Source organism: Equus przewalskii, chromosome 1 (assembly GCF_037783145.1).
Source record: "Equus przewalskii isolate Varuska chromosome 1, EquPr2, whole genome shotgun sequence".
NCBI lineage: Eukaryota > Metazoa > Chordata > Mammalia > Perissodactyla > Equidae > Equus > Equus przewalskii.
In genome coordinates, this window is record NC_091831.1 from 106,636,022 (window position 1) to 106,651,920 (window position 15,899).

At 48.9% G+C, this 15,899-nt stretch overlaps 1 protein-coding gene across 1 annotated transcript in view; it reads right to left on the bottom strand.

Annotated features, from left to right (window-relative positions):
* Positions 1–8,940: 8,940 nt before the first annotated feature.
* PCSK6 (proprotein convertase subtilisin/kexin type 6) overlaps positions 8,941–15,899 on the bottom strand; it is a 181,024-nt gene continuing 174,065 nt past the window's right edge. Inside the window, 2 exon segments of the mRNA XM_070620507.1 lie at positions 8,941–10,357; positions 11,563–11,675. Of these exon segments, the coding sequence (XP_070476608.1) occupies positions 10,260–10,357; positions 11,563–11,675 (211 nt within the window). The 3' untranslated portion in view covers positions 8,941–10,259.

Consider the following 15,899-nt stretch of genomic DNA (forward strand, 5'->3'; position numbering starts at 1 on the left):
ACTAGAGCTGGGTCACCCGCTCCGGGCACAGTCGAGTTTGCAGTTAGACCTGTGGTCTCTAGACACTTAAATATTTATATTGAAGCATGGTATGCAGAAAAGTGCGCATATCACAAGTTCTCAACGTGACAAGTGAGCACACGCGCGCAGCTGCTGCACAGGTCTGGGAAAAAAAAAAAAACCCCTAATATTTTGAAAGCTTCCCTCTGCCCCCAAAGGCAACCGCGAATCCAAAACCATACATTAGTTTTGCTGGCTTTTGATGTAAATAGAATTCTACAGTATGCTTTTGTACCTGGTTTCTTTGGCTCTAAATATAGAGCCACAATATCTTATGCCTGGAATCTATCCAGGTTGCATGCAGCGATGGTTTGTTTATTTTCGCTACTGTATAGAATTCCATTGAATATCTTACACAGTAACTTATCCATTCTGCTGTTGATGGACATTAGGGCTGTTTCCAGTTTGGGGCTATTCTGAATAATGCTGCTATAAATTTTCTTGTACATAGATCCAATGCACATGTGCCTGAGTTTCTCCAAAAGTGGAACTGCTGGTATGGTATCATCAGTAGGTAATGCCTAAGTTATGCCAAGAGGCTAAAGTAATTGGCACACTCTCTAGCGATGTGTAAGTCTCTTACCCGTTTTCTTCCCATTGAGTTGTCTGCCTTTTTCTTATTGACTTTTAGGAGTTCTTTATATATTCTGGGCATAAATACACTCTGTGGCTTGCCTTTCGCTCTCTTTTGGGAAGGGTTAAAGCTGCTTAAGTACCGAATAACTCACAGAGACCAGAAATACTGTCCTCGTACACATCATCAGTGCCACAAAATACAAACTGTAGTCCATTTTGGTCTGCATAAGATAACCTCCTATTCCTAAAATCACAAAATCTTAACCTGGCCTGCAATTAGAATTGACAAGATAAGAAGTGTGGTTTCCTCTCCCATTTTGCAATGGAAATGAACTTTCAAATGGTCCAATTCAAGAAGAGGCATCAAAGGAAAAGCTTCTTAGCTCAGGAGGCCTTACGCATTGACATAGTCTTTTGTCCTCTTTCGTGGGGACAGTTTCACTATGGTCATGTAGGTCTGGGACAGGAAAGGGTTTTCTGCTTACTGGCCTTTCCACCCTTAATGGTGTTGTTTTATGACTAGAAGTTTCTAATTTTTATGTTCAATTTATCTTTTCCTTTATGGTTAGTGGGTTGTCTTGTTTAAGAAATCTTCCCTCATCCCCCAAATATTCTTCCGTATCTACTAAATGCTAAATTGTTTTACATTTCACATTTAGCTCTACAATCCGTCTGAAATTGATTCTTTTTGAACTTTTTATTGAGGTGTGATATACATACAGCTGAATGCAAACTAAACACACCAACCAACTGGCCTCCAGATCAGGAACAGGACATTGCCACATTCCAGAAGCCCCCTCTTGTCCTCTTCCAGTCACACCCTTGCCCCAATGTAACCACTAATCTAACATCTTGTATAGATTGGTTTTGCCTAGTTTTGTATTAATGCAAAATGAAATTTTACCTTATGTATCTCTTGCTTAACATGTTTGTGTGTAGATATAGTTCATTTTTTCTCATTGTTATATAGAATTTCATTGTGTGAATATTCTACGGTTTATCTGTTCTGCTGTTGATGAGCATTTGGGTAATTTCCACTTTGGAGCTATCATAAGTAGTGCATCTATTATCATTATAATACCTATCTTTAAGCGAACAATACAGACTCAGAAATGGAATTACTGGGTCATAGGTTTACAAGCAGTTTACACTCTTTAGACATTCAGTATTGTCTCTCTCTCTCTTTTTTTTTAACCATTCTGGCGGATTGGTAGTGGTATCCCATTGTGGTTTTAATTGTATTTCCCCAATTATTAACACAGTTGAGAAATTTAAAAAATATATTTAGGGGCCAGCCCGGTGGCACAGCGGTTAAGTGCACACGTTCCACTTTGGTGGCCCGGGGTTTGCTGGTTCGGATCCCTGGTGTGGACATGGCACCACCTGGCAAGCCATACTGTGGTAGGCGTCCCACATATAAAGTAGAGGAAAATGGGCACAGATGTTAGCTCAGGGCCAGTCTTCATCAGCAAAAAGAGGAGGGTTGGCCGCAGATGTTAGCTCAGAGCTAATCTTCCTCAAAAAAAAAATGTATTGTCCATTTGGATAGGTTGTTTTGTGAAGTGTCTGTTTAGGTGTTTTGCCCATTTTTCTAATGAGCTGTCCCTTTTTACTGATTTGTAGGAGCTCTTTATACTTTTTTGGATAAGAGTCCTTGTGACATATATGTACAGTGAACATCTTCCCTCTCTCTGTGGCTTGCCTTTTCACTCTCTTAATGGTGTCTTTTGATGAACAGAAATTCTTAATTTTAGTATAGTCTAATTTATGAACTTTTCCCTATATAGTCAATGTTTTTTGTGTCTTTTTAAAGAAATCTTTGCCTACTCCAAAATCATGAATATTTTCTTCTAAAAGCTTTATTCTTTCACCTTTTGCATTTAGATTTGCAATCTGCCAGGAAGAGATTTGTCTTTATGGTCTGAGGTAGGGATCAGGATATATTTTTCCCCATATAGACATTCAGTTCTCCCAGCACTATTTATTGAGAAGACCATCCTTTCCCCACTGCTCTGCAGTGCCACCTTTTTCATAAATCAGGGGCCCAAATGTGTGAGGGTCTCTTCTGGACCAGCTATTCTGTTCCATGGGTTTAATTGCCTATTCTTGCACAATATCATACTCTTTGTAATAGTAAGCTTTATTTAAAAATTTGATATTTGTCTCAAAAAAGGGCTCCCACTTTTCTTTGAGACTGTCTTGGTTATTCTTGCCCTTTGCATTTTAATATAAATTTTAGCTACATCTTGTATCTAAAAGAGAATCCATGCTTTAATTTATATTGTACTGAATCTGTAGGTGAATTTGGAGGGAATTCATATCTTTACAATATTGAGTATTCCAATCTATGAACATGATATAACCTTACATTTATTTAGGTCTTCTTTAATTTCTCTTTATTCTATAGTTTTTGTGTAGAGGTCTTATACATCTTTTAATAGATTTATTCTAGGTATTTAATAGTCTTTTTATGCTGTTGTAAATGGTATGTTTTGTTAAAAAAGTCTATTTTCTAATCATTAGTTTCTGGTATATTGAAATACAGTTGAAATACAATTGATAACTGGCATTGTATCCAGCAATCTTGCCAAATTCACTTATTAATTCTAATAGTTTATCTGTAACCATTCTTTTGGATTTTCTACATATAGAACATGCTGTCTGAGAATAATGATAGTTTTATTTCTTCCTTTCCAATTCTGGTACTAGTTTTTCTTTATTTTTTGCCTGTTGCACTGGCTGGGATTGTCAGCACCACTGGGCAGTGGTGGTGGTGGGCATCCTTTAGCAGACATCATCATTTCAAAGCCAAGGGGAAAAAAACCTAATCAAGTGACCAATGTTAATATCACCAATAATGGAACAAGTCAAAATCCTGTATCACCTACTAGGATGCAATGAGAAGAATACAGCAATACTTCTGCGAGATTCCTGTCAAAGATGCGTGACCTGAATCAAAATGTGAGGAAACCTCAGACAAACACGCACTAAGGGACGGCCTCCAAATAACTGGCCTGTAGTCTTTAAAAGGCTCAAGGTCATGAAAGTCAAGGAAAGACTGAGGAACTGTTCTAGATTGAAGACTAAAGAGACATGATGACTAAATGCAAAGTGTGATCTAAACTGGATCCTTTTGCTAAGGGCATTATTGAGACAATTGGCGAAACTTGAATCCAGTCAGAGGATTAGATGGTAGTAATGTATCAGTGTTCATGTCCTGATTTTGATGGTTATGTAGAAGGGTCTTGTTTATAGGAAATACTCTCTAAAGAATTTGGGGGGTAATAAGGTATCATATTGGTAATTTACTTTCAAATTGTTCAGGAAAACATTCCTTTCTACTGTACTTTGTAACTTTTCAGCAATTTTGCTTTATTGTTTCAAAATTAAAAATTTAAAACAATCCAAACTTCACTTAATTCCAGAGAGGACCACTAGGTGGTGTCCTTAGACCAGAGAGCTGGTTTTACTTGGCCCTTTGCTTGCTGGATTTGAAAAACAAGTTTATCTGTTGATTAAAAAAAAAAAATGGTTGAGGGGCTGGCCCGGTGGTGTAGTGGTTAAGTTCACACGTTCCATTTCGGCGGCCGGGGGTTCACCGGTTCGGATCCCGGGTGTGGACATGGCACTGCTTGGCAAGCCATGCTGTGGTAGGCGTCCCACGTATAAAGTAGAGGAAGATGGGCACGGATGTTAGCTCAGGGCCAGTCTTCCTCAGCAAAAAGAGGAGGATTGGTGGCAGATGTTAGCTCAGGGCTAATCTTCCTCAAAAAAAAAAAAAAAGGGTTGATCTGTTGATGGGCACTTAGGTTGCTTCCAAGTCTTGGCTATTGTGAATAAAGCTGCAATGAACATAGGGATGCATCTATCTTTTCGAATTAGTGTTTTTGTGTTCTTTGGATAAATACCCAGAAGTGGAATAGCTGGATCATATGGTATTTCTATTTTTAATTTTTTGAGAAATCTCCATACTGTTTTCCATAGTGGGTGCACCACTTTACATTCCCACCAGCAGTGTATGAGGGTTTCTTTTTCTCCACATCCTCTCCAACACTAGTTATTTCTTGTCTTTTTAATAGCCATCCGGACGGGTGTGAGGTGATATCTCATTGTGGTTTTGATTTGCGTTTCCCTAATAATTAGTCATGTTGAACATCTTTCCATGTGCCTGTTGGCCGGCCATCTGTATATCTTCTTTGGAAAAATGTCTGTTCATATCCTGTGCCTATTTTTTGATCAGGGTGTTAATTTTTTTTTGTTGTTGAATTATGTGAGTTCTTTATATATTTTGAAATTAACCCCTTGACAGATATATGATTGCAAGTATTTTCTCCCAGTTGGTAGGTTGTCTTTTCATTTTGTTGATGGTTTCCTTTGCCATGCAGAAGCTTTTTAGTTTGATGTAGTCTCATTTGTTTATTTTTTCATTCCCTTGCCTGAGGAGACATGATGTTCAAAAAGATACTGTTAAGACCTCTGTTGAAGAGCATACTGCCTATGTTTTCTTCTAGGAGTTTTATGGTTTCCGGTCTTAATTCAAAAATACTACTCAGCCGTAAGAAAAGATGAAATCGTGCCGCTTGTGACAATGTGGATGGACCTTGAGGGTATTAAGTGAAATAAGTCAGATGGAGAAAGACAAACACCTTATTGATTTCACTCATATGTGGAAGATAAAGAAACACATAGATACGGAGAACCGATTAGTGGTTACTAGAGGGGAAGAGGGTGGGGGGAGGGCAAAAGGGGTAAAGGGGCACATGTCTATGGTGATGGATGGCAACTAGACTTTTGGTGAACACGATGCAGTCAATATAGAAGTTGAGATATAATGATGTACACCTGAAATATTTATACAATGTTAAATCAATCTGACCTCAATAAAAAAGAAAGTTTATTTCTTTACTTTAAAAAAGGAAAGTTTTGGGGCCGGCCCCGTGGCTGAGTGGTTAAGTTCGTGTGCTCTGCTTGGGCAGCCCAGGGTTTCACCGGTTCAGATCCTGGATGCAGACATGGCACCACTCATTAGGCTATGCTGAGGCGGCGTCCCACATGCCACAACTAGAAGGACCCACAACTAAAACATGCAACTATGTACTGGGGGGATTTGGGGAGAAAAAGCAGAAACAAAAAAAAGTTTTGTGGGTTTCCCTTGCTTCAGCACATGAATAGGGACATAAATCAAACCATAGGCAGTTTTATTCATTTTAGGGTATCTCCACGAAGTTGAGAATAGATTTCCTTTATTTTATTTTAATTTTTTTTAGGAAGATTAGCCCTGAGCCAACTGCTGCCAATCCTCCCCTTTTTGCTGAGGAAGACTGATCCTGAGCTAACCTCCCATCTTTCTCTACTTTATACGTGGGACACCTACCACGGCATGGGTGCCAAGGGGTGCCATGTCCACACTTGGGATCCGAACAGCCAAACCCCAGGCTGCCGAAGCACAACGTGCACACTTAACCGCTGTGCCGCCGGGCTGGTCCCAAGATTTCCTTTTTTGATTTCATTTCTTTTGGCTAGGGTTTCTCAGCCTTGGCACTGTTGACATTTTTGGGCTGGATAGTTCTTTGTTGTGGGGGCTGTCCTGTGCCTTCCAGGATGTTTAGCAGCATCCCTGACTTCTACCCACTAGATGTCAGTACATCCCTCCAGTTGCAACAATCAAAAGTGTCTCCAGACGTTGCCAGATGTCCTCTGGAAGACAAAAATCACCTGCAGGTTGAGAACCACGGTTTTTGGCAGTGAGATGGTCTCTGCTCGGGGCAGTTTGGATCCCCTTTGCTCAACAGGGAGCCTAGGAGGTAGCTGATTACCCCTGGAATGGCTGGTACATAGTGTGTTGGGGGCAAGCTTTGGGTGGTGGGAACTGAACCCCAGGACCTGAGGTGGGTGCTCAGTGCTGCACCACTTAGGGGTGCTGTTCTGTGCAGGGACAAGCCACAGAGCTCAGGGTGTCAGGAAAGGCCTAGACAACCAGCCAGGAAGGATAAGTCCTGAGTTTGAGGAAGGAAAAGATAAGAGAAGGCTGGGACAGGATGCAAACTCCTTTCTCATGGCAGCCAGCACCCAGCTGCCTCCCAGCTGGCTGGGCAGTCATGTGATGCTGGAGAATGGCTTTGGTTTCCATCACCCCTGCTTGTTCTTATTAAAATGTCCTTTGTACTTCACTTCTCCATCTCCTTCCCTTTTCATCCTCTGATCTAAACCTCCACCTCTCACTTGCTCCTAGAGGCGCCAGCATACCCTCAAGCTTTCAGGCTTAGGGTTTGCTCCAGCTGTATTATCAATGATTCAAATGAAGTGGATGGCAGTCTCTCCACATTCAAGGGCACTCCACTGCTGGCCATGTTTTCTTTTAAAGCTCTATCCACCCCCCTCCTCACATGATGTGTCTTCTGTAAAAAATGCAGTTCTCGGGCCAGGCCTGGTTGCCTAGCGGTTAAGTTTGGTGCACTCTGCTTCAGCAGATCAGGTTCGGTTCCCAGGCATGGATCTGGACCTATACCACTTGTCTGTCAGTGGCCATGCTGTGGTGGTGGCTCACATACAAAAAGAGGAAGATTGGCAGCTGATGTTAGCTTAGGGAGAATCTTCCTCAATGACAACAACAAGAAAAAATAGTGCAATTCTCCCCAGCCCTTTGAAGAGGTACAAGGTATAAAGTCAGCAGTGGCCTGGCAGGGATGGGGATGTGCACAGGGGGACCACTGTGAAGTGCCAAAGAATTTGTGGACAAAGTCAGAAAAATGTCACCCCTAGTTTAAAACAAATGTATCATGGCTGTGTTGGGCCAGCTGCAGAAATGACTCCCCATCCTGCAGAGAGCCAGCCTCCCTCCCTGGGGACAGGGATGAGAGCAACTTCACCAGTGTGTGGCTCGTGGCAACCCACTTCACCTCTGTGAGCCTCAGTCTGTGAAATGACAGATTTAGAGGAGTTGATCCATAACTCTATCACGGAAAACAAAACCCAGAAAAATGTCCTGCCCCAACTGAGTCCAGATAACGGTAAGGTTGGGCCATTTGCAAAGAGACATTTCATGTGGTCAGTCCCTTTTAACAAGGTGGCTTTTAGTCCTAGGACTTTGTGGACAGCTCCTGGCCTAGCCACTGTGGTGAGAGTACATGCACCCCGAGGCTGCCCGGCTGGCTTCCTGTAGTTGGTGTCCTTTGGGGATAAAAGGAGTCTCTGATTCAGTTCCAAACATTAGCCCGTAAGCTCTCAGTAGGCAAAAAGTTCTAGGGGCTGACCTGGGGCCCTGGCCCAGAGGTTCTTAGCAATTGCGGGTTTTAATTCAATGTCATTCTCATGGGGGAGGTGGAATCCTTACCAATGTTCTGTCCAGTCCTGGCTACTGTCTCCCAAACACACTCCTTCATTGCCTCACACTGACAACTCTGGTCAGTTCATGCTCGTGGTGGGCAGCTGCCAGCTTGGGTGGCCTAACTCCACTTTCTGGGAGCTGCACATTGCTCCCCTCCTCCAGCCACGCGGTCGCTGGAAGAGCTCCCTGCAGCCATGTTCTGCTTCACAAGCCTGTCCCTGTGGCCACTGCTGATGTGACCAGGCAGACTAAGCAGGGCCCAGAAGCAGATTCAGAAAGCCTGTTTCGGGGGTTTGTGTCAGTTTCACCTGGGAGATGTTGGTGGTCATCTGTCCCATCAACTAGAGAAAGAGGAGGTGCTGCTGCCATGCAAAGAGGGTCCAGGGGACATTTAATGCTGGTCCAGGGTTCACAAGGCCCAGCTGCACCCTTCCCTGAAATTCCGAGTCACCCCGGAATCCCTCATCCACTTTTGTTTTTTCCTAAGTCAGTGCTAGTTGGTACATTTCCTTTATTTGCAGCCAAAGGATTCCCCGCAAGGACAAGCTTCTGACCTCACCGAGAGGCCGTGGGAAACAGCCCAGACAGCACAGAGCCCATGGGTGCAGGGATCTCAATCGCCGTACAGAAAACAAGCTGTGACCTAAGTAAGTCACGCTTGGCAGCTATAGGTGAGCGGCTCGCAGTCTGGGCTGGGGGGGCTCCTCCTTGACAGAGGGGAGGCATCCCCACATCCAGCCCCTCTCCCCACCAGGCTCTGTGGCCTGAAAAGGGTCTGTGCGCCCAAGGACCCTCTGGGGCTGGAACTCTGGCATTGCCCCCATAACATTGTTACAGCAACATTCACTAAAGCTTAGACCTTCCATGTAATGACATCAAACGGATCCCGAAAGCACAAACAAAGCCATTTCATACATTGGTCAGCACCCATGTTTAATTGTTGTGCCTTGGAAAGAAATACAGGCTCCACTGCCATGGGATGTTAACTCTTTTATTAATTTAGGGTTAACATTGTGGATTTCTTTTTCGGAGTTGTGGATTCCATAAACAACAGCTGGGTTCCCCCAGCTCCCAGGGGACAAGGCAAACGCATTATAGTCAAAGAGGGAGCAGGACAAAATGGAGAAGAACGAGCTTGGAAAAATTTAAGGCAAATGTTACTCCCATATTAGAGGGAATTGATCAAGCAGATCTGTGCATTTCAATGAAAATATATGAAATATTTGTCAAAATAATTAACATCGGTAAAAATTAGAACATGTAGCTTATAAAATGCCTACACAGGTTTGGCAGAAATAAATCCAACTGTGTCGCTAGGCTTGCAGTACACACAGACACAGGAACATCCACCTTAGGAACTAGTCTGACGAGCAGAGGCCGAACGGATTTTAAAAGCAACTTCACGAACTGGGAAGTGACAGATGACCCACAATTCAGGGGTGCTTTACATTTTGGTAAGAGGAATCGCTTGGCCCTCAGGGCACCTTTGGCTGGCTCCTGGACGCCTCCTGGGGACCCTCACCAGAAGGCTCTGCATCAGGTAGAGGGGCCCATTCGGGCCATGGGATTCCTAGAGACACAGACAGACGGCGGTGACCAGGGGCGCTCGGCTCACTCAAGGAGAGCGCTGCAGAGAAGGCAGGCTCTTTCCATCCGGGTTTGGAATGTGACTTTCTAAGCTGTCGCTGCAGTTTCAGAAGTAGCTGACTATGTAGAAATAGATGCTCCATCCCCAGTGGTCGTACGTTTTATGACCCCAAATCTATTTTATTTACAGTCTGACCAAACCGTCCCCGAGACTGCTCTGTGGCAGGCGATGAGCAGGTGCGTGCTGGGCCCTTCATCATGGTGAGGACGGCCCAGGGTTCTGTGGGCCGGGCCCTAGGGTGAGATTTACTATGGAACTGCACAAAAGCATGGGCAGAAGAGTGATGTGTTATGCCAAGCATCTTGCCTTTCTGCTTTGGTCTTGAAGATTCAGTAAACTTATGGTTCCAGAAGCTGCTCCAAAGCTGGAGCTGTGGATTCCTGGAATTCATTTTGTTCCCGTTTTGAGTTTGCCAGAAGAATGTAGCCAGCAAGCAGAGTTTGAGAGGCTGTCAGTTTTAGGAACACCTCCTTAAGGCCCACCACCCACTCGGTCTGGGTGCCCAGAGATGCTGCAGAACGACTTTGCTCCTAGGGAGATAAAGCTGTCAGATGCAGGGCACCACCCCTGAAACAGGTTCTGGCCAACAGTCTGGAGAAAGGTGGATGGACGCGAGGGACCCTGCCTGCTGCGGGCAGCCAGGTGCCCCTACCCAGCCAGGAGGCACGTGCGGCAACAGAACTGAATGAAGAGCTTCCGTTCACAGAGCCGTTGGGACTTCACCATCTCGCAGAATGTCTCGTCAGCTGGGGCCCCACCGGGAAAGAGAAAAGAGGGACACATCAGACTGTGGGGTCTGTTACGATTGTTCTGATCATCCCACTTTGCTGGGCCGCGATGGCATGCAGGGCCGGGGGAACACAGAGGGAACGTGGGCGGCAGACAGGGCAGCCCTCACAGTCACCCCATCATGTGGTCAGCCTGGCATGGCAGAGGTGGCACTTGGCATGCAGGGACTTGAGCTGAATCTGGGAGACAAGGGGGAATCCAGGGGAGGGTTGGTGGGGAGTGGCAGGGTCTGGGAGAAGACACTGACTACACCAATGGAGGCCCTCCAGTGACCACCTCACTTTGTTGGGCTGGATACATAACCTGACTTCCTACAGAGGGAGCTTCCTGGCTTTTCAAGGGACACAATTCTGCAAACCAAAAAAAATAACGGAACACCAAGCAAGGAGGCCACTTGTGGTCTGTAGTGTGTGCCCAGGGCTCTCTGTGCAGGCTTTGTGCTCTGCCAGGCCAGCGCCAGTGCCAGCTCCGTGCCCAGGGACACCGTGGGGCTGGCAGCTCCCCCGCCTGCACGCCAGCCCACAGGGCCCAGAGCCCAGCTCACCTTCCCTTCCCACACTGCACCTGCTAACGGCTCCTGCACCGGGTCTCCAGGCCAGAATCCCCTGCCAACCCTTCCTCTTGCCCGGAATCTCCAAATTGGAATCCCCAAATTGGTCTTTGGTCTCCTCTGAGTTCCTGTTTTCACAACCCGTCCCAGTTTCCCAATCAGCCTAGAGAACCAGGGCTCTCCCACAGCACAGATGCTCGACTGTGGGCTCTGTGAGGCTGAGACCCTACAGGCCTCCTGACTTTGACCTCCAAGATCGGGCCTGTCCTATAGGAAGTCACCAAACACAGGCCACCTGGGGCTTATGGCGTAAGAGTGCGAACAGTACAAGAACAAAATCACTTTTAAGAGTCACTCAACAAACTGACCACCAGTAGCTGGTTTGACTGCTGGGATGCCTCTCTGGTCAGTGTGAGAGGTCTAAAGGGAAGAAGGGAGGACTCGGGGAGCTCCAAGATGGTCAATCAAAGGAGGGGCCAGCACGCCTGTTCGGAGGGGCTGACATTCCTGCATTTTCTTTTCCTTTCTCTTTCGACCAGAGGCCAGAGGGCTGAGCTCCTACAAGCGCAGCCCCGAGGTAACTCAGGTGTCCGGTGACCCTGAGGTGCTCACCGTTGCTGCAGGTGTGGTTGGTGATGCACGAGGTCCCCAGCTGCGTGAAGCCCGCCTTGCACCTGCTGCAGTTCCTGCTGGAGCCTTCACAGCTCAAGCAGTTCTCGTCGCACCTATGGGGAGACACAGGTCCCTGCTGCTGTTTGGGGAAGAGTTCCAACCACTCCAGGCCTCCTTCCCGGAGCCCTCCTACCTTCCTGCACCACACCCCCAGCTGGAACTGTGCCCCCTACAGCGGCCTGGAACCCTGGCCAAGTGTTTGCACGTCCTTCCTCCTGTCTGACTGCCCTAGTGCCTTGGGAGGGCAAAGACGGGCATGGCCAGTTGGTAGGAGCATGGCTGGAGCTGAGGGCAGGGCCAGGTCTCCGGGACTCCCGGTGGCTCACCTGGACGCCCTCCTGGGCACTGTGGCACCCACCCCACAGGTGGCTAGCGTCAGCACACACTCGGGGCTCAGGGCTGGGAGCTGGCCTGGGGACTGCTGCTATGCACCAGGCTGGCTTCCTTTGCCGTGAAATAGGCCTGTCCCCTGGGCATGGGGTGGCTGGGGCGGGGGGAGCCCTTCTACTCCTGTCCCAGAGATGGGACCCAGGGCTATTTCTAACACAGAGTACATGACCTCAGGGGAGGGGCCGCGCACTGCCCCCCTCAGGCCATGTGCAGCAGTTTTATTCAAACACAGTCACACTCCTTTATTTACGTGTCTTCTGCAGCTGCTTCTGTGGCAGGGGAGTTGCGTAGCTGCGACGGAGACTGTGTGGAAAGCGCAGGCCCACCTGTGCCTGTCGTGCTCTGGGCTGCTGTGGACCTGGCCCCACCTGCTGCCTTTTCCAAGTCCAGCTCTCAGTGAGTGGTCTCCACAGTGCTCCAGTCTGCTGCCCACCTTTCACATCGCTGCCAGCTTTGGGCAGAACAGGTCCCAGAGGCAGGGTTCTGACAGGGCGGGTGGGGTGGCCAGGAGCCTGGCGCAGCTGACGTCTGGGCCCGCCCTGTGTGGGCAGTTCTTTGCTTAGGACAGACGCCACCTGCCCAGTCAGAGACTAGATGACAACAAGGCTCACTGTAGGCCTCTTTCCAAAGCGGCCCTCCGCCGGGCTCCGAGTCCACCATGGATGCCGCCTGCACAGAGGCCCCAGGGCGCCAGGCCCTCAGCCTGGAGGAGGGGCGGATTTTGTTCTCCTAGTGTAGCTGAGGATGCTCCCAAACTGGACTTCAGATCCGTGGTTTATATTTATAAATGTGTAAATCCTGCAGCACACTGCATCCAGGAGCTCTCTGACTTCCTCCTCCTGTGGCAAGAGACTGGCCCCCCCGCCCTCCAGACACCCCGGAGGGGAGGACAGGGCCTGCCGAGCGGAACCCTGCTCCTGTGCACTTTGAGGAAGCTCCTGAGGTCTGGTCCTTGACCCGCTGCACCTTCTGGTGGCCTGGCCACAGGCCCCTCACGCCACAGCACAGGGGACGACTTCCCCTGGGATCACCCCCCAGCCCCCGCCCACCCCTTTACAGACGATGTCCACCAGTGAGACGGGAGCTCGGGATAAGCCGAGCCACTTAATGGGATGGTCAGTTGTCACAGGCTGAAGGTTGCCACAACTATAAACAGTGAGTGGAGTAGGCTACGGTGAAGAATCAGCTGGACGCAGCTGACTTTCTTCTCCAAAGACAACCCCATGCCTGCCGGCTGGAACCGCAGGGGTGTCGGTTTCCTAGTGCTGTGTAACAAATTCCACACACGCAGCAGCTTGACCCAGCACCAGTCAGCATCTCCCGTTCTGCAGGCAGAAGTCTGGGCCGGCTCAGTGTACTCTCTGCCCAGGGTTTCTCAAGGCCCAGGTCAAGGTGTTGCTCAGATCCCAGGTTCAGGGGAAGAATCCAGCATCGTGCTGCTCCCAGGAATGGGTGATGTCCCCAGCCGACCCCCAGTGGCCTCAAGGCCATGGCTTCTCTGAGAGGCCCTCTTGGCTCCTTTCCATCAGGGTTACTGTGCCCGGTTGGTGGTCCTCTTGGGTAGGGGCTTTCAAGACACCTCTGGTTCTACTACTTTCTGTGGTACTTACTCCACCCCCAAACACCGTGGCAAGTTTGCCCTGCCAAACTCTGGAAGGGCAGGCGTGCCCACTGCAGCCCTCCTTCCTTGCTGCATCGCAGGGGCCATTTCCACCAGCCTTTGGTCTTTAGGCTGTACCAGGTGAAAGTCAGACGACAGAAGTCGCGTCCCGCTTCAGTCTGGGCACAGAATACAGCAGAAGGCGTGCCTGTGAGTCTCTGCCCGCACCAAGGCCCTGGAGGGGCCTAGGGCGTGGATGAGGGGGAGAGCTGAGGGTGTGAGGCATTAGCAAGTACCTGGCCGAGTGGCTCTCTGTCTTCCAAGAGGTCCTGGCTCACTTTTCCAGGCGCTCTTAGGAAGTCTTGGAGGCGTCCGGCACCTCTTCTGAGATACTTATCCCGGACTGCTCTCAGCTTCTGGCCTCAGCTTCACGGGTGGTCTTAGCACTCTGGATGCCGACAAGCAGGCCTGTATCCTGGCCTGGCTTTTCCACATGAGCCCCAACTGGCTGCTTGCTCCCTCGGAGTTGCCCCGGGCCGGTCGGCAGCCGACAGCCATGGCACCCCTCAGCTTCCTGGGGCCTGGAGGAAGCCAAGCTCTCTAACAGCTGCTGCTTCCTGAGTGGGGAAAGGCCCTGCAGAACTAAGGGGACCAAGGCCATTGTTCCTTGGGGAGGAATTCATGCCGGAGGGTTCTTTAGAGCCAGGGTACCCTATGGACAGAAGCTCTCTGAGGTGCTGCCATGCCGCCCCCTCGGCCCCCTGTAGAGGGCTCTTCCTGGGGGTGCATCTCCAAGGCCTGGTGTGTCAGCCCCAGCACTGGACTCCCCTCTGGGGCTGAAGGCTTCCTCACCCATGGAAGGGAGCACCCCAGAAGCTCCTGTCCTCTGCTGCCCAAGGAGGGACTTGTGGGGGCTGCCTACCTCCTGCCTCCTGGGGCTGGGGACGCCAGAGTTTCTGGGTGCCCCATGGTGGGCTGGTTGCCAAACTTGTGGTAACACCCAGCATCCTCTGGGATCTGGGCATCTGACAAGTAAAAGTGATTATCACTGTTCAGTTCCACGTTGTCCCGGGGCTGCTGCATTTAGTGTAATTAACTACCCTTGAACCAGCGGGCTGGTTAAAATGAAAGGTTTACTTTGGACATCCGTGCCGAGGGTCCTGTATGGACTCAGCAAGCCTGGGTGAAGGTGGCAAGGTTCCTATTTCAAACCAGCCCAACAGAGGGGCTGACTCCTCTCAGATACATAACCCTCTCTGGACCCTCTTTTTGTGGGTCACACAAGTGCAAGGACTAGGTGGCCTCTCATTGGCTCACTGCAGGGTTATTGGTGTCTTTGTTTTAAGAGAATAGGTTGCAACCCAGAGCAGTTCTCAAACACAGCCTGGGGAGGCAACCCCAATGTGGGTCTCCAGCTGTGAGCTGGAAGATGGGGCACGGTCTCCCTACCCCTGCTCTGACATGGGCCTCCGGGGCTCCCTTGCTTTGAGTCTATTTCAGAAGGAAGGTCCCTTCCCCACCCCCAACATCACTATTATCAAGGTCACCTTCAAACTCCTCATTGTTGCTCTCACCCTGAACGAGGCAGCTGCCTGCCCTGTTCCTGGGATCCAGGTTATGAAGTCCTGATGTAGGGTGATAATCAGCAAGACAAGAAGACACCCAAGCAAACAGCTTCTTCTTTCACTTCCCATGTCCAGGGACAAAAGGGAACACTACAGGGTCGGGAGCCACCTAACCAGGATGGTGCACTGTGTGACACACAGGAGGGAGTGCAAAAGGAGAATGAGAGGGGATACAGTATATGCTCATTGACCGGATAGGAAATGGCTTTAGAATGAGGAAATTGTCAGAATCTTTTGTTTTCTCTAGATTATGTAACTAAAAAAAAATCTAACACATGGTTTCCTTAATTACCAACAGTGTGAGTGCATTCTGAGCTGTGGCACGCTGGGAGCTCCTGTGGAGTCTGCTACCGGGTGTGAGCACCTTGTTTTTCTGCTTCCTGCCCTCTCCCAGCTACACAGTGCCTGGCACATAGTAGGTGCTCAATAAATACTCATCAAAGGAACAAAGGAATGAAAGCAGCCAACTAACTCGTGACCTTGGCAATCACTAACTGCAGGGGTCCCCTCCTCTGTAGTGAGCTCCTGTCTGGCTACCGCACTGCTGCAGTGGTGCATGCTGCGCACCTGCCCCCAGTTCCCGGGAAGGGGCCGCCAGACTTGGCCCTCCTGCCGCTCCTGCTCCTTCACTGGCACAGCTGACCGCTCTTCCCAACAGTCTT